Genomic DNA, 22,460 nt, shown 5'->3' with positions numbered 1-22,460 from the left:
AGAGTTCTTTTCTATTTTCTGATTTTTCATTTTTATAATGTCTGTGTTCTTTTTCATGAATGTAAAATCTTTCTGAGAAAATATTAGCTCTTTAAAATTTTTTTGAAGTTATCTTTAGTGCTCCCTGCTATTTTTGTCTCTTTTTTATGTTAAATGCTTTCCTCAAATGTCTGATGATCCCTGGTTATCTGTTCATATCTGAAAGTGACACTAAAAACTAATTAAAAGTTCTGCATGCATGGCTGAGGCTTATGCACTGATGAACTTATTGAAGGAGGGTTGAGTGGTTTTGTTGAGGAACACTCAAAAATATAAATATCTGAAAATGTTTTATTGGGACCATTTAGTTTATCCAGAGATTAAATCCTCCAGTTTCCTGGGGATAGAATGGGGAAAGGATCCCTTGGTTCTGTGGGCATTCAGTGGGAAGGTTCACTCTGAATCCCCCTTATTTTCATCCCTTCCCATGTTAGTCTGGCTTCTCTGGGTCTAGAACCTCACCTGATGTTTAGATTTTTCACTGATACCTTCAGTAGAAGCAATGTTGAATGTTAGAGGTTTGTTGGCTGGTTACAATCAATTGAGGATTTAAAAAAATCTAGAATATTTGTGCATTCTTATATTTTCTCTCTGGTACTAAGTAGGAGCTAGCCACAGGTAGGCTTGGTCATATGGACACAGTACCCAAAGGGTCACAGGTCGAAGGACAATGTAGTGATTAATCATAATCTTTGGAATCAGGAAGTTCTGGGCTTCAGTGTCTTCCTAAAACTTAAAAAAAATAAAATAAATTTTTTATTAAACATTTTTAAAAATAAAATATTAAGATGGGGTTTCGCTATGTTGATCAGGCTGGTCTCAAACTTCTGGCCTCAAGCAATCCTCCCATCTTGGCCTCCCTAAGTGCTAGGATTACAGATGTGCACCACTGTGCCTGTCCTCAATTTTCTTTCTCCATTATTAGGGCAAGGAGGCCAGGGGACAGGGTGAGGGAGAAACTAGAATGGGAATGGAGGTAACTTTCGGTCTAACTGTGCTTTGGCCCCATGAGGAATCTACATGTAACACTTGCCAGTGTGGAGAGTCAATTGCATTTTGTGACAGGCTGTACAGCAGTTGGGACATCTGTGGCACATGCACAGGTTATACAGGCATATTTGCACCAGCACATGCACGGATGCTCGTGCACATATAGGAAATCCACAATACACATGGACAAAGAAGCACAAGTATGTCCACGCCATCCCTCCACACACACACTAGTCACCAGGAGAAAAGGGCTCAGCACATTTCATCATGCATCGCCAACTGGGGGAAGCCATGTAGGACAGGAGAAAGGGAAGATTATGAGGCAAAAAGAGAAATGAAACTAAAGAGTCCCACCCTGTCAGCATTAACTGGGATATAAGAGGTTGGGCTTTGGATAGATAGACAGACTCCTGGGTCCGGTCAACCATCAAAATGTCCAAAGAACCTCTCATTCTCTGGCTGGTGATGGAGTTTTGGTGGCTTTATCTGAGTAAGTGTTCTGAAACCTTCTATGTAGAAGTTATTGGAGGACTTGCTATTGTGTGATGGATTTCCATGCACTGGTTTGGGCCTCAGTAAAGCGGAAGCTCACTTCATTTCTGCATCCCTCCCCTCTCCCTACCAGGCTTCCTTCTGTGGAGGGTCTCTGTCCTGCCTTGTTATGCAGAGGTTTATATCCAGAGACTGGTCTGGGGGTTTTAGGCTGGGGTAATTTGGGCTTGTATTAGAAATGGCAACTGAAGAAGAGACACTGAAATAAGTGGTTAGATAAATTGGGGAAAAGAGATTTCCTCTATGGGTGTTATTCATATAATCAATAAGCCAGGAGAATTTGTTCTGGTGAGAGCTGTGATAATTCTTACCATTCCCTCTGTTTTTAGAAGTGTTTGTTTGCTTTTCGTTTTGTTTTGCTGGAGTGAGGCTTTATGGTAAGGTTTCTTTTCTGCATGTTGTTTTTGGGTTTTGGATGATACAAATGTACACACTCAGTTTTGGCCAGTGAAGTTCTTTGCATCCTGGTGGTATAGGGCCAAGTGTTCTGGCCTGCACTGCAGCTGCGTCTTGGGCACTAACTGTTGACACTGGGAATACGTCTAAATTGCTCTGGCTCTCCCATATTTGAAATGAGAGACCTGGCTTTTTAAATGACCAGTTGTCACAATCTATGCTTCTAGGACAAGATAATATTGAACGGCCCTTGCAGTTTTATAAAAGTCCATGTTTTTCTTTTTTTAAATGGATACATAATAACTATACATGTTTATGGGCTACATGTGTGTTACTTTGATATATACATACAATGTACAATGATCAAATCAGGGTAATTGGGGTATTCGTTTCTTGAAACACTTAAATTTCTTTGTGCTGAGAACATTTCAAATGTTCTCTTCCGGTTATTTTGAAATACACGAGAAATTATTAATAACGATAGGCACCCCACTATGCTATCAAACACTAGGACTTATTCCTTCTATTTAATTGTATTTTTTCCCTTTTTCCACATGTTCTAACTGTATTTTTGTACCCATTAACCTGCCTTTCTTCATACCCCTTCTCCCCTATCCTTTGTAGACTCCAGTGACTATCATTCTATTCTCCATTCCATGAGATCAACTTTTTTAGCTCTCATGTATGAGTGGGAACATGCAATATTTATCTTTCTGTGCCTAGCTTATTTCACTTAATATTAATAAACTCTGTTTCCATTCATGTTGTTGCAAAAGACAGAATTTCATTCCTTTTTTGTGGCTGAATATTCTACTATGTTTATATACCACATTTTCTTTCTTTCTTTTTTTTTTCTTTCTTTTTTTGAGTCTGAGTCTTGCTCTGTTGCCAGGCTGGAGTGCAGTGGCGCGATCTCAGCTTTACGTCAACCTCCACCTCCCAGGTTCAAGCATCTCCTGCCTCAGCCTCCCAAGTAGCTGAGACTACAGATGCCAGCCACCATGGCTGGCTAATTTTTGTATTTTTAGTAAAGACGGGGTTTCACCATATTGGTCAGGCTGGTCTTGAACTCCTGACCTCAGACGATCACCCGCCTCGGCCTCCCAAAGTGCTGGGATTACAGGCATGAGTAACTGCACCCAGTCATATACCACATTTTCTTTATCCACTGATGGACACTTAGGTCAATTCTTTATCTTGGCTATCGTGAATAGTGCTATAATAGACATGGAAGTGCAAATATCTCTTTAATTGATTCCCTTTCTTTGGGATATATCCCCAGTAGTGGAATTGTTGGATCATATGGTAGTTCTATTTTTGGTTTTTTAAGGAATCACCATACTGTTTCCCATAATGGCTGTAGTAATTTACAGTCCCACCAACAGTGTACGACAGTTCCTCTTTCTTTGTGTCCTCACCAGCAATGGTTGCTTTTTGTCTTTTTGATAGTAGCCATTTTATCAGAAATGAAGTGATATCTCATTGTGGTTTGGATTTGCATTTCCCCAGTGATTAGCGATGTTAAACACTTTTTCTTCTACGTTTTGACTCTTTGTATGTGCAGAAACCTTTCCAACATGGTGCATGAGAAAACACCCACATTTTAGGGAAAACAAACGTATTTCCTCACCTCTCAAATTCGTATTATACTATTCTCTATGCCTTTCTTTCCTCCATAGTGCCATGCATCCTCAGGTCCCTACTTAAGTCAGGCTTTTCCTGGCTACCCCATAACTTCTGGACTAGTTTAGGTGTTTCTGCTATGAGTTCTCATCCTCCTTGGAGTTCCTGCATCTGCAAACTTGTCACTCTATAGCAAATGCTCACTCACTTGCCTCTCTTCCCAGGTACTCTGCAGGCCCCATGAGCGGAGGCCAGGTCTGCTTTGTGGCTTGTTATATTCCAGCACCTAGTTACACGCTTGATATATTATAGACACTGAAGAAGCAATCTACAGGCCGGTTGTGGTGGCTCATGCCTATAATCCTGGCATTTTGGGAGGCCGAGGTGGGTGGATCACCTGAGGTCAGGAATTTGTAACTAGCCTGGCCAACATGGTGAAACCCTGTCTCTACTAAAAATACAAAAATTAACCGGGTGTGTTGACATGTGCCTGTAATCCCAGCTACTCGGGAGGCTGAGGCAGGAGAATCGCTTGAATTTGAGAGGCAGGGGTTGCAGTGAGCCGAGATCGCACCACTGCACTCCAGCCTGGGTGACAGAGTGAGACTCTATCTCAAAAAGAAAAAAAAAAAAAAAAAAAGGAAGAATAAAACAATCTACAGAATGAAAGCAGTCCCTGTCACTTTCACACTTTTATTTTGGGTTTGGTATGGGTTTGTTTGGATGTAAGAAAACTACCATTTGCCTTTTCATCAATTTTTTTTTTTTTTTTTTTTTTTTTTTTTTTTTTTTTACTGTCTTTGTCTTATCCTGGAAACTTGAGGTTTGGAGGGTTTTGTTAGGTTGAAAGTTGCAGGGGTCTATGTCTACATGTCCTGCTACTGGCAGGACACTGGTTGAGGGAGATTTTCTAATCCTGCTTGAAGGAGGCGGCACCTGGTGAGCTGTTTTTTTTTTTTAATTTTGTTTTTTCATATGTGCCTTTTCTTTTTTCTTTTGTTTTTCAAAATTTATTTATTTATTTATTTATTTTTTTGAGACAGAGTCTCACTCCAGTGCCCAAGTTAGAGTGCAGTGGTGCAATCTCGGCTCATGGCAACTTCTGCCTCCCAGGCTCAAGCAATTCTCCTGCCTCAGCCTCCTAAGTAGCTGGGATTACAGGCACCTGCCACCACACCCAGTTAATTTTTTGTATTTTTTTTAGTAGAGACAGGATTTCACCATATTTGGCCAGGCTGGTCTTGAACTCCTGAACTCAAGTGATCCACCTGTATCAGCCTCCCAAAGTGCTGGGATTTCAGGTGTGAGCTACCACACCGGGCCTATATGTGCCTTTTCTAAGATAACCAACTTAAAACAGAGTGACTGGTCAGAATCACCAAGGATCAGAGCTGGATGTACTCTTAAAAGATGCCCTTCACTCTGTAGATGGTGATTTTGAGACAGATTGGGGAAGGGCCAGTGTTGTTTAAGCTCACCAGCTAAGGAAGGAACCAAGCTGGCATAAAGACCTAACCACCATTCCAGGTAGCTCCACAGAAGTGAAACTGATTTGATATCAACAATTGCTTTACTCAGGGATAGTTTTATAACAGACAGGAACCATTTTTTTGTCTTATTTCTACATTCTAATGTCCTTGGTTACACACATTAATACTTTGTTAATTTCACGTGGCATTTGATACTCCTCTTCATGTGGACCTCAGAACCATTTCTGAGGTGAGTATTATCCCCTTTGCCTTGCGATAATAATGAGGTCAGGATTATCGTGGCTTTCCTCCAACAACACAAAAGCAGTAACTGGCAGAATGGGGTTTACAATGTGAGCTTAATGGCTGTTTTTCCTGCCATACTCAGTGTCTGCTTCCTTTTCTTATGTGAATTTGTAATAAGATGAGTAACACAGAAATACTCCTGGTGAAAAAATTAAAATGTTATAAAGCCAAATGCCCTTTGGACTGCTATCCCCAATTCCAATCCCTTTTCTCTGATCCTGGGGGTAACTGACACACTGAGTTTGGTGTCTATCCCACCAGACACTTTTCTGTGCATTTACTTTCAAATGTCTGAGTCCACAAAAAAAAGAAATTGGTTTATTTATTTATTTTATAAGAAGGGTTTTATATTTTATGTCTTGTTTTGAAATTTGCCCTCTTCATCATTAAATAGCTTGGAGTCTTCATGCCAATTCATGTAGGTCTATCTCTAATGCTATTAATCTACATAGAATTCCATGGAATAAATATGCCCCAGTTTAGCCATTCCCCATATATACATTGTCCATTTCATTCACATATACATGGAGGCTGCAATAAACATTTGCAAATAAGCATCTTTGTCAACATGTGTTTTTCTAGGGTAGATAACAAACGTGAAATTGCTAAGGCATACTAGGACTCATGTATAGTGAATACTTAACAGAAACCATCAAATTTCCTCACAGTGTGGCTGTACCAATTTATACCCCCATTTCACTCTGGTTTGTCTCAGGAGGCTAAGTCCTTTCCTAACTCCCTTCCCACAAGTGTCTTGGAGTGCTGTTTACTCACACCTTGACCAATATTCAATATTATCAGTACTCTAAGTTTTTGCCAGTCTAATGGGCAAAATTTATTGGCTGCTCCTATTTCCTTATCTATGAATTGTCTATCATGTCCTCTGCTAGTTTCTCTATTGGATCTTTTCTTTTTTCTTTCTTTCTTTTTCTCTTTTTTTCTTTTTTCTTTTCTTTTTTTTTTTTTTGAGATGGAGTCTTGCCCTGTTCCCCAGGCTGGAGTGAAATGGCGTGATCTCGGCTCACTGCAACCTCTGCCTCCTGGGTCCAAACGATTCTCCTGCCTCAGCCTCCTGAGTAGCTGGGATTACAGGCGCCCACCACCACACCCAGCTAATTTTTGTATTTTTAGTAGAGACGGGGTTTCACTATGTTGGCTAGGTTGGTCTTGAACTCCTGACTTCATGATCTGCCCACCTCTGCCTCCCAAAGTGCTGGGATTACAGGTGTGAGCCACCGCGCCCAGCCACATCTTTTCTTATTATCAATTAGGATGCCTCCTTTTATACTAAGGTACTTGGGAAAATAAAATGTTGACTCTCCAGTGGAATACTTCTTATACATGTTTTATTAGTTTACCAAATATTTATAGGAACAAGATCATCTATTTTTTCTTTTTACTTTCTTGAATTTGAGGCAGTCTTGCTTTGTGGCCCAGGCTGGAGTCCAGTGATATGATCATAGCTCACTGCAGCCTCAAACTCGTGGGTTCAAGCCATCCTCCTGCCTCAGCCTCCTGAGTAGCTGGGACTGTAGGCATGTGTCACCACACTTGGCTAAGTTCATATTTTAGTAGTTATTAATTTTAGGTGCATGTGTTCTATGTTGTTAACACAGCTGAGGGTGATGACAATGAACTTCTTATTTTTCTCCTGGATTCATGGGAGGCAAAACGGACTTCCCACTGCATTGACTTTTTTATTTTTATTTTTTCATTTTTTTTTAAGACAGAGTCTCGCTCTGTCACCTAGACTAGAGTGCAATGGTGCAATCTCACCTCACTGCAACCTCTGCCTCCTGAGTTCCAGCGATTCTGCTGCCTCAGCCTCCCGAGTAGCTGGGTTTACAGGCACCCACCATCATATCCAGCTAATTTTTATATTTTTGTAGATATGGGGTTTCACCATGTTGGCCAGGCCAGTCTTGAACTCCTGACCTCAGGTGATCTGCCAGACTCTGCCTCCTAAAGTGCTGGGATTACAGGCATGAGCCACTGTGCCCAGCCTCCCACTTCAGTTATAATCTGTGAAACATTTCCACTGTGCAAAGTGAAGAGACTAAATTCGGGGAAGGCTGCAGGCTGGTCTGAACTGGGAATGATCTTTTATCACAAGAAAAACTGGAGGTTGCAGAGAGCCGAGATTGCACCACTATGCTTCAGCCTAGGTGACAGAATGAGACTGTCTTAAAAAAAAAAAAAAAGCCAGCTGTGAAAAACCCCAGAAGCACATGGTCTTGCTTACCATATGGGTGACTCTTAGGGCTCAGGGCCACCTTCTCCTAGAGAGAGGAATCCCTGGATGTTACTGCCAGCAGAGTCAGGGAGGAGCACAGCACTGCTGGCCGGCCGTGCCTTCTGTAACTTAGCCAACTAAGTCAGCAAAGTTCGTGAATGGAGAATCTCACAGGAAGGTGCCTCAGAGAAAACAATGAGCAGGGACCCCGGTACCCAAGGGGCAGCAGGGTGTGGTCTCAACAATCTGAGATCTACAGGCTGCCTGGCTTTCACTTCAATCGCATTTTAGGGGAAGGAAATGGTTTAGAATAATCTCTGATGCACAATTAAACCAACGGGCTTAACATTTTAACAGTGAAAATGTTTTGCAGATTATCAGAGGTGAAAGTAATCTTAGAGGAGCTTGTCTAGTGGTTCTCAAACACTGGATGAGTAGTCAACTACATCAGAGTGGCCTGGAGAACTTGATTCAAGTACATATGCACCAGCCTTCGCCGCAGGGATTCAGGCTCAGGTTTGGGCAATAAACTATGTATTTTTAACAAGCTCCCTAGGTCATGCTAATGAGTAGCAGTGGTTAGGACACAATCATGCTTCATTTTAGAAAGGGAGAAACATTCCATCTCAAATAGCTGATGCAGTGAAACCCTCCAGATTTTTTTTTTTATGGCACAGCTGCCATTTTAGATAATTCCTGTGGTTCCTTCTAGCTCTAAAATTAACAAAAAAATACATGATGCAAAGTGAAATAAGCAAGGCATAGAAAGACAAATGCAAGATCTCACTTATGTGCAGAATCTAAAAAAGTTAATCCCATAGACACAATAGAAAGGTGGTTACCAGAGGCTGGGGGGTGGGTGAGTGGGTGATAGGGAAAGGGAAGATGTTGATTAAAAGGTACACAGTTTCGGTTAGACTGAAGGACTAAGTTTTAGTGATCTATTGCACTGCATGGTGACCACCGTAATTAATGTGTTGTATATTTCAAAACTGCTAATAGATTTTTAATGCTCTTGCCACAAAAATTTGTTAAGTTGGTAAGGCGATGGATATGTTAATTAGCTTGATTGAATCTTTCTACGATGTATATGTATATTAGAACATCACATCGTACCCTATAAATACACACAATTATTGGCTGGATGCTGTGGCTCACGCCTGTAATCCCAGCACTTTGGGAGGCCAAGGCGGGTGGATCACGAGGTCAGGAGATCGAGACCATCCTGACTAACACGGTGAAACCCCGTCTCTACTAAAAATCAAAAAATCAGCTGGGCGTGGTGGCGGGCACCTGTAGTCCCAGCTACTCGGGAGGCTGAGGCAGGAGAACAGTGTGAACCCGGGAGGCGGAGCTTGAAGTGAGCTGAGATTGTGCCACTGCACTCCAGCCTGGGTGACAGAGTGAGACTCTATCTCAAAAAAAAAAAAAAATATATATATATATATACACACACACACACATATACACACACGCACACACAATTATTATTTGTCCATTAAAAATAAATAAATAGTCCATGAACTCCACCTAACTTCATATTATCTAACAGCAAACAAATAGTCCAAAGCAAGTAATTTCCAATTATAGTTATTTCCACTGAAAGGAGAGAAGGAAATGGAATACAGTTTTACAGCCTATCTTTTTCTCATAGCACTCTCTGGATTAGGAGACCCATTTGAAGCTTTTAAGTCTGATGTCCACAATATCTACTTGTGGAAAACAGCCCACCTGATTATATGAATAAGTGAAATTGAGTTACAAGGTCAGGATTTTTCATGTGAGAGTTTACTGGTTAGTGAATGGAACTGAAATTGGAGTATTTAAATTAGCAAAAAGGTCTTGCCATGGTTAGAGATTGAAGTGGTCACCTGGCACCACTTGGGGGATAGAATCATGTGGAGTTAGGAGCACAGGAGAACAGCAAGACACATCAAAACTTATGCTAAAGAACCACATAAGCCGGGCAACATGGGAAACCCTGTCTGTACAAAAAACACAAAAATTAGCCAGGAATGCTGCCATGCACCTGTGGTCCCAGCTACTCAGAAGGCTGAGGTGGGAGGATGGATTGAGTCTGGGAGGTCGAGGCTGTAGTAAGCCATGATTGCACCACTGCACTCCAGCCTGGGTGACGAAGCAAGACCCTGTATCACAAAAGAAAAAAAAAAAAAAAAAAAAAAGAAAGAAAGAAAAAGAAAAAAAGAAAAGAAACATAGACGATAGGTCTCTTCATCTTCCCAGAAGCATCTATTAGCACAAAAACTGTGTAGTATATTTGAGAGATTTCAGTACTGCACCACCTAATTTTCGCATGTTTCCTTTGCAGCACCAGTCACTTCAGAGACTGTTGTGACGGAGGTTTTGGGTCACCGGGTGACTTTGCCCTGTCTGTACTCATCCTGGTCTCCGAACAGCAACAGCATGTGCTGGGGGAAAGACAAGTGCCCCTACTCCGGTTGCAACGAGGCGCTCATCCGCACTGATGGAACGAGGGTGACCTCAAGAAAGTCAGCAAAATATAGACTTCCGGGGACTATCCAGAGAGGCAATGTCTCCTTGACCATCTTGAACCCCAGGGAAGGTGACAGCGGTGTGTACTGCTGCCGCATAGAGGTGCCTGGCTGGTTCAACGATGTAAAGATAAACGTGCGCCTGAATCTGCAGAGAGGTAAGCACATGAAGGGCCTCATGTCTGCGGAAGGAGAGATTCAGTGGTTAATGGATAATGGGATCAGTGGCTGGTGGTGAAGAGGCTGGAGTTGCTTTCACGGTGACTGGGAAGATTGAATTTGAAATAAGGTGCCGTGGCATGAAGTAGGCAAGTAAACACAAAAGCAGTCACAGAAATGAGTGGAAGGTGGAAAGGGAACTAGTGAATTGCAGGGTCAATTTGAAGAGGCAGCTGCTACGTATCTAGGGGATTACCACCTTGCAGATATTTGGGTCCAGTATTTTCAGATCTATCAATTTTTATGTGAACTCTGTTGAATTTTGCATGTTGCCAGATTTTAAAATAATAAAAAAACTGCATGAACTAAGTAAAATGTATTCAGGGGTCATCTTCAAGCAGTAAACCAACAGCGTGCCACTTCTGGCTGGGGGGGAAAGGGCGTGAGATTTGGACACAGAGCAGTTTTCAGGAGCTCTTTCTTCTGTTACTATCAGTTGCTTTGGATGAAATTTGGAATATGGTGGGCCTTCAAAAATTTGAGCTGCATTGAGCCTATGGTTGAAAAATGCTAACAATAATTACCTTTAGTGCTTGTCCGGAATGGAGCTTCCCAAAGTGAGCTCTGTATTCCACCTGCGTCAGTGTCACCTGGAGGATCCTTGGGCTCTATTCCTAACTGGATGGGCACCTTGGAAGACAGGAGTCTAGACATCTATATTCTTTTTTATTTTGAGACAGAGTTTTGCTCTTGTCACCCAGGCTGGAGTGCAGTGGCACCATTTCAGCTCACTGCAAACTCTACTTCCTGGTTCAAGCGATTCTCCTGCCTCAGCCTCCTGAGTAGCTGGGATTACAGGCACCTGGCACCACACCCAGCTAATTTTGTGTTTTTAGTAGAGATGAGGTTTCACCATGTTGGTCAGGCTGGTCTCGAACTCCTGACCTCAAGTGATCCACCTCCTCGGCCTCCCAAAGTGCTGGGATTACAAGCGTGAGCCACCATGCCCGGCCTATATTCTTAAGTTTTCAGGTGACTCTAACGCACTCTAAAATTTGAGACCAACTGATGTAGATGCTTCTAATTTAAGAACTTACATACATATTATTATGTCTTTCTCTTAAGGCAACATTGTGAGATAAAAGGTATTCCAATTTTGCAGAAGAGAGAAATGAGGTTTATTGAAGTTAGATGACTCCTACTCAAGTCTTCTCTTTTCAAGTTGGGTATAACCAGCTATTATTTTATAAAATACTTGACCTTAATATATTATGAGGTCATTTCCAAGTTCACTTGGAACAAATGGTGTCTTTCTGGTCCATTAGAGTCATGGAAATTTGGCATATTCTAGGGAGGATGAGATTTGTAGCATAAACGGTGGCTAACGAAGCTCAAATCAGATGTTTAGGGAGTAAGTGGTGTCAGTTTGAACGCATCTTTACTGCCTGAAAGAGACTACGTTCTCACTCTAGATTGCATACTTTGAGCTCACTTTTGATGAACTCATTTACACATTCATGCAATGTTTTTGGAGCACCTACTATATGCAAGACACTGTGATAGTTATCGGATTTGTAGCATAGAACAAAATAAATGTCAGATTTTCCCTCATGGTGCTTAAAGTTTAATGGGATAAATAGACTTTATTTTATTTTTATTTTTATTTTTTTATTTTTATTTTTTTGAGACGGAGTCTTTGCTCTGTCACCCAGGCTGGGGTGCAGTGGCGTGAACTCGGCTCACTACAAGCTCCGCCTCCTGGGTTTACGCCATTCTCCAGCCTCAGCCTCCCGAGTAGCTGGGACTACAGGCGCCCGCCACCTCGCCCGGCTAGTTTTTTGTACTTTTAGTAGAGACGGGGTTTCACCGTGTTAGCCAGGATGGTCTCGATCTCCTGACCTTGTGATCCGCCCGTCTCGGCCTCCCAAAGTGCTGGGATTACAGGTGTGAGCCACCGCGCCCGGCCCATAAATAGACTTTAAACAATAGCAATGAAATAAATGTGCAGTTATGAAATGCAGTAAAGGCTGTGGAGGTAAACTATGAGAGCATGTAATAAAAAAGCCTAATAATTATTGGAGAATCTACATGGCCTCCTTGCAGAAGTAACCTTTTAGCTGAGACATGAGAGTGAAGTAGGAGTCAGCCTCATGAAGAATAAGAATAGGAAGCAGCAGGTACAAAGGTTCGTGTAGCGGGAAAGTTGCTGATGTATTCAAAGAGCTAAAGAAACACCAGTTGGGTGGGAAAAAGTGATAGCACGGGGTGGAGATATGAGATTGGAAAGAAAGGCAAGATGGGGTCAAATGGAGGCTTGCAGCTTGCAGGCCAAGGTGCAGGACTGGGTTCTTTACCTTAAGGGCAAGGAGGACCCAGTAAAAGATTTAGGCAGGGGATGGACATAATTACATTTGACTTTTTTTTTTTTTTGAGATGGATTGTTACTCTGTTGCCCAGGCTGAAGTGCAGTGGCACTATCTCAGCTCACTGCAACCTCTGCCTCCTGGGTTCAAGTGATTCTCCTGCCTCAGCCTCCTGAGTAGCTGGGATTACAGGTGCACGCCACCACGCCCAGCTAATTTTTGTATTTTCAGTAGAGACAGGATTTCACCATGTTGACTAGGCTGGTCTCAAACTCCTGACCTCAAGTGAGCTGCCTGCCTCAGACTCCCAAAGTGCTGGGATTACAGGTGTGAGCCACCACGCCTGGCCAACATTTTAAATGATTACTGTAGCCAATGTGTGAAGAACAGATTGGAAGGAACGGGTCAGGGTGGGGGCAGGAAACACAATTTTATTGGGGATTACAATGGTCCAGGCCAGTGGACCAGGTGAGGGCAACAGAAATGGATGGGTCCCAGATCTACTTGCATTATATTCTTTTTCCTCCATCTCCGCTTGGTGCCAGACATGTCTGTTGTTGGTTACAGCCTCGACAACCACACGCAGAACAAGAACAACGAGCCCCCCCACCACCCCACACGTGACAACAACCATAGCTGCACTTCCAACAACAGTCGTGACCACACCAGATCTCACAACTGAAACACCACTTCAGATGACAACCACTGCCGTCTTCACAACAGCAAACACGTGCCCTTCACCAACCCCAAGCACCCTTCCAGAGGCAGCCACAGGTCTTCTGACTCCTGAGCCTTCTAAGGAAGGGCCCATCCTCACTGCAGGTACGCAGATGTATCTTGGGTTTCTTAGAACAGAGCTGTCTCACTGAATGAGGCAGCCCAGTGACTTGCTCTCTCTCGGTGTGTGTGAGTGTGTGCACATGCATATATTAGTTTGCTAGGCCTGTCAAACAAACACCGCAGACTGGGTGGCTTAAACAACAGAAATTTATTTTCCCATTGCTCTGAGTTTTACAAGTCCGGGGTCAAGGTGTCAGCAGGGTTGGTTTCTTCTAAGTCCTCTCTCCTTGGCTTGCAGGTGGCTGTCTTCCTTCTGTCTGTCCTTCTGTGTCCTAATCTCTTGTAAGAATACCAGTCGTATTGGTTTAGGGTCCATTTTTATGACCTCATTTTACCTTAACTATCTCTTTGAAGGCGCTATCTCACTATACATTTGCATCCGAGGTACTGAGGGTTAGCACTTCAACATATGAATTTTGAGGGGACACAATTTACTCCTTAACAGTAGGCATATGTGTGTGTGTGTGTGTGTGCGCATGTGTGTGTGTAAGGAGGTGTTTTCACCAAACTGTTCTTTTTCTTTTTTCATGGTTTCTCTTTTCTTCTGCCTTTTCCTTTGTGTTTTTGAAAAGTCAGCATTTTGGGTTCTCCAGTTGACCTCTAAGGAGTCTTGCAAGAGACTTTTATTGAAGAACCAAGAAAGGTCACTCCTGGTCAGACTCCAGTTCCATTCTTTCAGGGGTTAAGTCGCTGCCTGAACATTAGATATTGGTTGAGGAAAGACCTCCAGACGCTTTAAAATATCCCCTGATGGTGAGCTAGTTCTAGCCTTGTTTCTTTTTTTTTTCCCCTGGAATTCTTGACCCTGCAACTTGTACCTCTCACTGAGTGACTGGCTCCATTGCTCAGGGGGGCTTGCCAGGGCTGTCACTGTGTGTCAGACTCTGATTCTTCAGTAAGAATTAGGAAAGCAATCATGAGATAGCTTGAAGGCTTTCTTAGACATTTCAGCTGCCTCAAGAAGTCTTGGATAATTCAAATAGCTTTACAAAATTGAATTGGCTAATTCTATTATACTCTGAATAGTCACCTAAAATCCATGAACTCTGAGCCAATCAATTCTTGTATGTATTTTTTTATTCCTTTGGGCTTTAAAATAAATAACTACCGTAAAACACAACATTTATAGTTTCTAAAAATTACTTGATTGTAAAAATTACTTGCAATCCTTGAAGAAAACTTGAAATATATAAAGAAGCACCAAGACAGCCATAAAAATACCCTGGAACATGGTGATGCGAGCCTGTAATCCCAACTACTTGGGAGGTTGAGGCAGGAGGATCCCTTGAGCCCAAGAGGTCAATTCCAGCCCAGACAACATAGTGAGACTGTCTTTAAAAAATTAGATAAATTAGAAAAAAAAAGTGGCCGGATGCAGGGGCTCATGCCTGTAACCCCAGCACTTTGGAAGACCAAGGCAGGTGGATCACTTGAGGTCAGGGGCTCAAACCATCCCAGTCAACATGGTGAAACCCCATCCCTTACTAAAAATACAAAATTAGCCAGGTGTGGTGGCGGGTACCTGTAATCCCAGCTACTCGGGAGGCTGAAGCAGGAGAATCGCTTGAATCTCGGAGGTGGAGACTGCAGTGAGCCGAGATTGTGCCACCGCACTCCAGCCTGGGTGACAGAGCAAGATTTTGTTTCAAAAAATTAATTAATTAATTAAAACATTAAAAAAGATACTCTCAAATCCCGCCACCCACCACAAACACAGTAACACTGTTATTTTTTAGCTGCCTTTTATCCAACCTTTTTCTCTTCCAGAATCAGAACCTGTCCTCCCCAGTGACTCCTGGAGTAGTGCCAAGTCTCCTGCAGACACTGTCCTGCTGACATCCAGAGGTGTGCAGACACTCACCCTCTCTGTCCTCCCTCACCCCTTGGACTGAGGAGTAGGAAATTACTAAAAGTCTTACTGAATCAGATGACTGACAACCTCTTTGGGTCTTTTGTGCCATAAAATCCCCCTGCGGCAAATTGGCCTCAGGGCAGCCTTTGTAGTTTGTTCCTTCTTGTGGCTAAGACAGACAGACAGAGAGAGAGAGAGAGAGAGAAGGAGGAGGAGGAGGAGGAAGAGGAGGAGGAGGAGGAAGAGGAGGAGGAGGAAGAGGAGGAGGAAGAAGAGGAGGAGGGAGGGAAAAGGAAGGCCCTTCTTGATTGGTGCAGTTCTCCGCAGTAGCTCATGGTACATCTCTAGGATGTTTGCTTTTAGACTCTAGGCTAAGTAGCACTTAGATGTCTCATTCTAATTTCCCACATCTCTAGGATGTTTGCTTTTCGACTCTAGGCTAAGTAGCACTTAGATGTCTCATTCTAATTTCATGCACACAAATCTTTGTTGAGACTGCTGAGGGGTTTACTCATTCAACGCATTGGCTTTTTAGAGTGGAGGGAGAATCAGTCACTCTTTCATTATTTATCTTGTCATCTACCCATCAGAACTTCTTTAGGTAGTTACTGGGGCCTGGGACGGGGTATACCCTGAAATAAGACACGATTGGCATCCTTGGGGTGCTAGAGAGGACCACTTGGGGTTGATTCCCCAGTTCTATTACTTTTTCCTGGGATCCCTGGCCTCAGTTTATTCCTAGGTTTGTTGTAGAGTTGTGTAACTTCATGCATGTAAGGACTTAGAAGAGTGCCTGGCACGTTTGTAAGCACTCACATGGGAGGTGTTACCGTAATGGAGCTAATATTCTAGCAAAGGAAACCACACATCTGTAAGGTAAGTAAATCAGTGTTTGTCATAGTACAACACAGGGAAATAATAGAGTGATTTATGTGGGCGCTCTTGCTTCACTCTGCCTAAGTACAAATCCTGCCTTTTCCCTGCTTGTGTGATTTTAGCTAATCTACCTAATCTCTCTGGGTCTTAGTTTCCTCATTGGTAGAATGGGAATAACACCTATCCTGTGGCTCTTTCCAAGGATTAAATGACAGAATTCATGTAGGTCACTTAGGACAGTGTCTAGCACATACTTTTTTTTTTTTTTTTTTAATGACAGAAGTCAGTATAGGGACAGTTGAGTACCAAAAGCAGGAAGACAAGCATTTACCTAAGTCTGTTTTCTGTTTTCCTTTGTTTTTCCAAAGAGTCCAAAGTTTGGGATCTCCCACCAACATCCCACGTGTCGATGTGGAAAACGAGCGATTCAGTGTCTTCTCCTCAGCCTGGAGGTAAGGGGGCTGTGATTTTTTATTTTATTTTATTTTACTTCGTTAATTTATCTTTCTTTCTTTGTTTCCTTTTTTTTTTTTTTTTTTTTGGTAGAGATGAGGTCTCACCATGTTGCCCAGGCTGGTCTCAAACCTCTTGGCCTCAAGTGATCCTCCTGCCTTGGCCTCCCAAAGTGCTAGAGCCACCTGCCTGGCCTGAGGCTATGTTCTTATGAGTGGCTTGTCTTTGGATGTGGAAACAATCTGTCATCTGTCTGGTTGTCTTGGGATTCAACTATTCTGGCTCCTTTGTGGCCACGTACCACATCCTCCTGCCACCTGGGGTGAAAGCAAAATATGCTGCAAGCATCAGTTCTGGCCTCTCCTCTCCTCTGCTCATCTCCGAAGCCCCTCTGTTGAAATCTTCTTTCTTCCTTAGCAACTGCGGACCTGACGCCAGGAATGATAGTAGGAAAACCACCTATTCATTTTTCAAATTTTTATTTTAAATTACACAAATATCACACTAATGCATTTTTGTTAGGGGTGCATAAAAACAGATAGAAATAAAATTCTCTTTCACTCCTTGTCCTCAATCCCAGACGCCTGCCATGAGATAATAACTGTGATTAGTTGAAGATGACCATTCTAGGTCTTTTTTCCATTCCCTTATGTGTCTACATCTTAGATATAGAAATATAGAGTTCAGTTTTGTGCATGTTTTTAAACAGTGTTATCACACTATATGCAGCATTCTGAATTTTGTTTTATTCACTTATCGTTATATATTGGTCCACTTTCCTCTTTAATCTATGTAGATATGTATCATTATGTCAAACTGCTGTGTGGTATTTCATATTATGAGTACTCACAGTATTTCTTGTCTATTGAGGGGCATTTAGGTTGTTTCAATGTTTCCTTTTTATAAACAGTGTGGCCGTGAACATCCTAGGACATGCGTGCCTCCCTAAACATTCATGCAAGTGTTTCTGTAGTTAGGATGGGGACCGAAAAGTAAAAATTACTGGTTAAAAGAAATGTGCACCTTTAAATTTAACAGCTGGTAGAAGAATGTTCTCAGAAAAGGCTGTGCCAATTTATTTTTCCACCCACAGAGTGTCTGCGTTCCCATATCCTCCCTACACTTGATGTGACCATTTGTGTAACTTTTTCAATCTTATGAGAAGAAAATGTCATCTTGTTCTTTTTTTTTTTTTTTTTTTTTGAGACAGAGCCTCACTCTGTAGCCCAAGTTAGAGTGCAGTGGTGCGATCTCCGCTCATTGCAACCTCCGCCTCCTGGGCTCAAGCGATTCTCGTGCCTCAGCCTCCCGAGTAGCTGGGACTACAGGTGCATGCCACCATGTCTGACTAATTTTTTGTATTTTAGTAGAGATGGGGTTTCACCACGTTGCCCTGGGTGGTCTTGAACTTCTAAGCTCAGGCGATCCACCTGCCTCGGCCTCCCAAAGTGCTGGGGTTACAGGCATGAGCCACCTTGCCCGGCCCATCTTGTTCATTTCTTATCCTGATTAATGGAGAGTTTGACTTCCTTTCTATATTTCTATTACCCAGGAAACAGGCATCCTTTAATTCTGTGAAGGAAACAATGTAACATCACTCTCAAAAGTTCAGAAGAGTCCAGGCATGGTGACTCACGCCTGTAATCCCAGCTCTTTGGGAGGCCGAGGCAGGCGGATCATGAGGTCAGGAAATCGAGACCATCCTATCTAACAGGGTGAAACCCCATCTCCACTAAAAAAAAAAAAATTCAAAAAAATTAGCCGGACGTGATGGCAGGCACCTGTAGTCCCAGCTACTCTACTCGGGAGGCTGAGGCAGGAGAATAGCGTGAACCTGGGAGGCGGAGCTTGCAGTGAGCCAAGATAGCACCACTACACACCAGCCTGGGTGACAGAGTGACACTCTGTCTAAAAAAAAAGAAAAAGCTCAGAAGACAGAATTGGAGGAAATAGACAAGAGTGAATGGAAGGGGACAGGTTTTGAAGTAAGACTGTAACTCAGGATGAAATGCCAGGGGGACCTGACATTAAGACGCTTTGGCCTGCACTAACTCATACAGTGGGAAAACAGAAAATCTGGACTAGGAGTTGATAATTTAGGGGAAATGGGGTGCCAAAGATCCAAACCCTCTTTGTTTATGGGATGGGGTAAGGATAGGGGACTATTTTCTGACAAAGAAAGAGAAGGCAGTGACTAGAAAGGTGATGGAAAGTAGGGAGAGCATTCTAACACCATCATCCTTTATTCCATTTAAATCTTGAACTATTTTACATTGAATTACAAGGGAACAAGAGGTCATGTGATTTTTACCTTCCATAAGCTTCTTGATAGTTTTCATTTCTCTCCTCCTTGACCAAATGCCAGAAGAGAGAACCCTTGCTGCTGGTCTGAAGAGGAGGTTGGTGTAAGAAGGCCAGTCAGTCTCTATGGAACATGTAGTCATTAGGGATGAAAAGCAGGGTTTATTGAGCACGTATTATGTGCTAGGTCAGTGTCAAGTTGTCTTCCTGGGCCACTTCATTTAATCCCTCTTTAGCAAATGCTCATATTTTTGTTTTATCTAAATCTCCCAAGGCCACTCAGCTCTCAGGTGTCCGGTCCGGGATGTCTAGCTCTGATTCTACACTCTTTAGATATCATTTTATTTTATCTGGCTTTCTAATCTGAAATTAAAAGTCATATTCTTTTAACCACTATTCATTTATTTTAAATTACACAAATATTACACTCTTGCTTTTTTGTTAGGGATACATAAAAACAGATAGAAATAAAATTCTTTCACTCCTTACTTCCTCTCTTCCCACTGTTCTTTTGGTAATGAAACATTCATAGTGATAATTGTGGTTAACATCCCCTGAGGACTTATCTATGCATTAGGTACTATGATCAGCATTTTTGCATTAATTTTCTTATTTGAATCTCACAACAACCTCCTAGGCAACTATAGATATTATCCTCTAAATGGCTAGGAACTATAATTCAGTAAAAAATGCAAGCACAAACAGACAAAACAACGGTAACAACTCACGTGAAAATATGACATAGGTCCCACTCCCCCCAAATCTGTTAGAGTAATACAAACTCACACCTCGATACATAGGAACTCTGATCATACCTTTTCGCCTATGGGATTAATTTTATTTCTTTTTTCTTTTCTTTCTTTCTTTCTTTTTTTTTTTTTTTTGAGGCAGAGTCTCACCTCTGTCATCCAGGCTGGAGTGCAGTGGCATAATCTTGGCTTACTGCAACCTCTGCCTCCTGGGTTTAAGTGATTCTCCTGCCTCAGCCTCCTAAGGAGCTGGGACTACAGGCATCCACCACCACCCCTGGCTAATTTTTGTGTGTGTGTATTTTTAGTAGAGATGGGGTTTCACCGTATTGACCAGACTATACATGAACTCCTGACCTTGTGATCCACCCACCTCGGCCTCCCAAAGTGCTGGGATTACAGGTGTGAGCCACCGCGCCCAGCCGGGATTCATTTTATTTCTTGTTTGGTAGCAGGAATGTGTGAAATGGCCCCCAGTTGCTCCCAAAAGGCCCCATCTCTACTGGGTAGGGACTCCGAAGCCAGGACATAAAAAGCCACATAACTATGCCATTTCCTAAATAAAATCAGGTGGCCTGGGATTAAGTTCCCTACTGATTGTATCTCCGGCTTATGTTCACTGCCTCTATAACATCTCAAATTCCTATCCTTTCTTTTTTGTACTTTGTTCTCGTAGCCTGTTGGGTAGCATTAGGTGGGAGTTGAAAGAGTTGAGTCAGGGAGCCCAAAGGCTCCTGATTATATCCTACCTCTGCCATTTTGTGAGATTTTTGTTTTTCTTGTAGAATCTCAGGTGAGTTATTTCTTCTATCCTTTTCTGAATCTCAGTTTCCTCAAAATGTAAAATGGGGATAACAGTAGTGCTTATTGTGTAGGGCTGTTAAGTGACAATATGCATGAGAAAAATGCCTAGTACATAATTATTGGCTTGTAAATAATAGTCATTAGGAGGGACTTCTATTTTTTTCTTTTCTTTACATCTCTGCTGCTATTCCAGATCACAAACCTTCATTTTCAGGCAGTCCAGCAGGGTAACAAGAGGCCACCTCTGCCAGCTCCCAGTTGACTGGCTGTTCCTGATAAGTACATAGATACTTTTTGGTTTTACGATTTTTTTAACTACTAATCACACTAGGGAAACAGTTGAGGAGTGACAAAATCACAAACCCTGAGAAGTTACAAAAGCTTTTACAATCTCATAGTAGTAATTCTCAGTATTAGAATAAATCTGAGATTCTGAAAGCTTTTCACTGAGCTCTGTTTAGATGGTTCTGTAGAACTCTCAATTACTGGTTTTATTCCTGTGGGTGAACATCTTTAATTTTCAACTGCCTCTCAGTTGTTTTGTTCTCACATTGCTCAGTCTATTGAGGCTCTAGTCTATAATTTAGGCTTGAGAATCAAGTTACAGCTGAAAAGGAGCTGTGGTCCAGTTTGCCATCCAAATGCTTCCAGGTTTGTGTTATTTATTTTACAAAGCAAATCCATGTACATGCCTTCTAGCTCAATGCTCTCCTCCAATTTTTAGGTGGCTGGTCTGCAGATATAAACCAAAGAAGACCTACTTAGTGTGGCAAATTCTAACGTCCACTCTCTGGATGCCAGATATAGGGCTCAGAGTTGTAGAATGATTTACCCAAGGTCACACAGCTAGACAGAGGGAGAACTGGGACTCACACTCACATTTCAGGGATTTTAAACTTGTGTCTACGAACTTCCGGGGGATGTGGGGGGCGGGGGGCGGGGCGGAAGTCTTGTCTGTGGAATACTAGGAAACTAAGAAGATGGGAAATTGAGACCTAGAGAAGGCCAAGGAATTGAGAGAAGCCTTGTAGTGAGTTAGGAAGAGAGCTAAGGCAAGAGGCCAGTGGTCCAGATCCCATGTAGAGGAGCTGGTCTTTGCTCCCAGACTGGCAGTTACTGTTTCTCAGCAGAGCTTTCTTGAAGGCAGGGTTCCTTACTTACTCCTAAAATATGAGGTTTCACTTTTTCTTGTGCCCCAAATGAATCATTATATCTATAATCAGCAGGAAGTCAAAACTGTAGGGCAAATTCAAATTGAAAGCACCAAAAAACACATGAGGACTTTGCTGTCAATATTCAAATTGGGAAAAATGAAGATTGCTCTGACAATAACAACATTTTTCTTTCCTTGTGATACTTAACGGTAGTTATTTCTTGGTCCCGGGGACAAGAATATGGGGGAGTGGGTTAGGGATGAGTTGAGAAACAGTTTTTTTCTATTACTATATATTTTTATTTTGCAAAGCCAGTCAAAGCTTCGAGGTCCAAAACAAGCTGGCCTTTCCATGGAAGCATGTTCAGAGGGAAATGTGGTTGGACATGGAATTTTAAATCTGTACCGTGTAACTCTGGCATTTGGTTTGGATATATGACAATAGGTAATATATTTGCCTGCTACTTTATGTGGCATAGGACATGTAAAAATGAGTAAGTCATGGCCTTCATCTTTAAAGTGATCACACTTCAGTGGGATGGACAGGCTTGTGCATAACAAACCATCCTTTAGTGAGCTCTGCTTTGAGATAGAGGTAAGAAAAGGTACACTGGGGCCCAAGATGGAAGAGGTGAAAATGAAAATGAGGGCCAGGGTCAGGGCTGATTTTACTCATTGACCTTTGAATTGGTTCTTCAAGGAGAAAATGCTATTAAGGAGGGAAGAGCCAACAGGATGGAAGAACAGCATGAGCAAAGACAGGCAAATGTAAAACAAGCATGATGTCTT

General features: G+C 42.3%; 1 protein-coding gene across 2 annotated transcripts in view; it reads left to right on the top strand.

Annotated features, from left to right (window-relative positions):
• The first annotated feature begins 1,403 nt into the window (after nt 1-1,403).
• TIMD4 (T cell immunoglobulin and mucin domain containing 4) overlaps nt 1,404-22,460 on the top strand; it is a 42,340-nt gene continuing 21,283 nt past the window's right edge. The window contains exons 1-5 of one of the 2 annotated variants that reach the window (XM_009209471.3): nt 1,404-1,519; nt 9,938-10,279; nt 13,211-13,465; nt 15,251-15,328; nt 16,580-16,663. In XM_009209471.3, coding sequence (XP_009207735.2) covers nt 1,462-1,519; nt 9,938-10,279; nt 13,211-13,465; nt 15,251-15,328; nt 16,580-16,663 — 817 coding nt within the window. In that variant the 5' untranslated portion in view covers nt 1,404-1,461. The remainder of the gene's footprint in view (nt 1,520-9,937; nt 10,280-13,210; nt 13,466-15,250; nt 15,329-16,579; nt 16,664-22,460) is intronic. The other variant, XM_003900423.4, reaches the window with a different exon arrangement.

The sequence above is a fragment of the Papio anubis genome, chromosome 5 (genome assembly GCF_008728515.1).
Source record: "Papio anubis isolate 15944 chromosome 5, Panubis1.0, whole genome shotgun sequence".
Classification (NCBI taxonomy): domain Eukaryota; kingdom Metazoa; phylum Chordata; class Mammalia; order Primates; family Cercopithecidae; genus Papio; species Papio anubis.
This window is presented reverse-complemented; position numbering and strand designations above follow the sequence as displayed.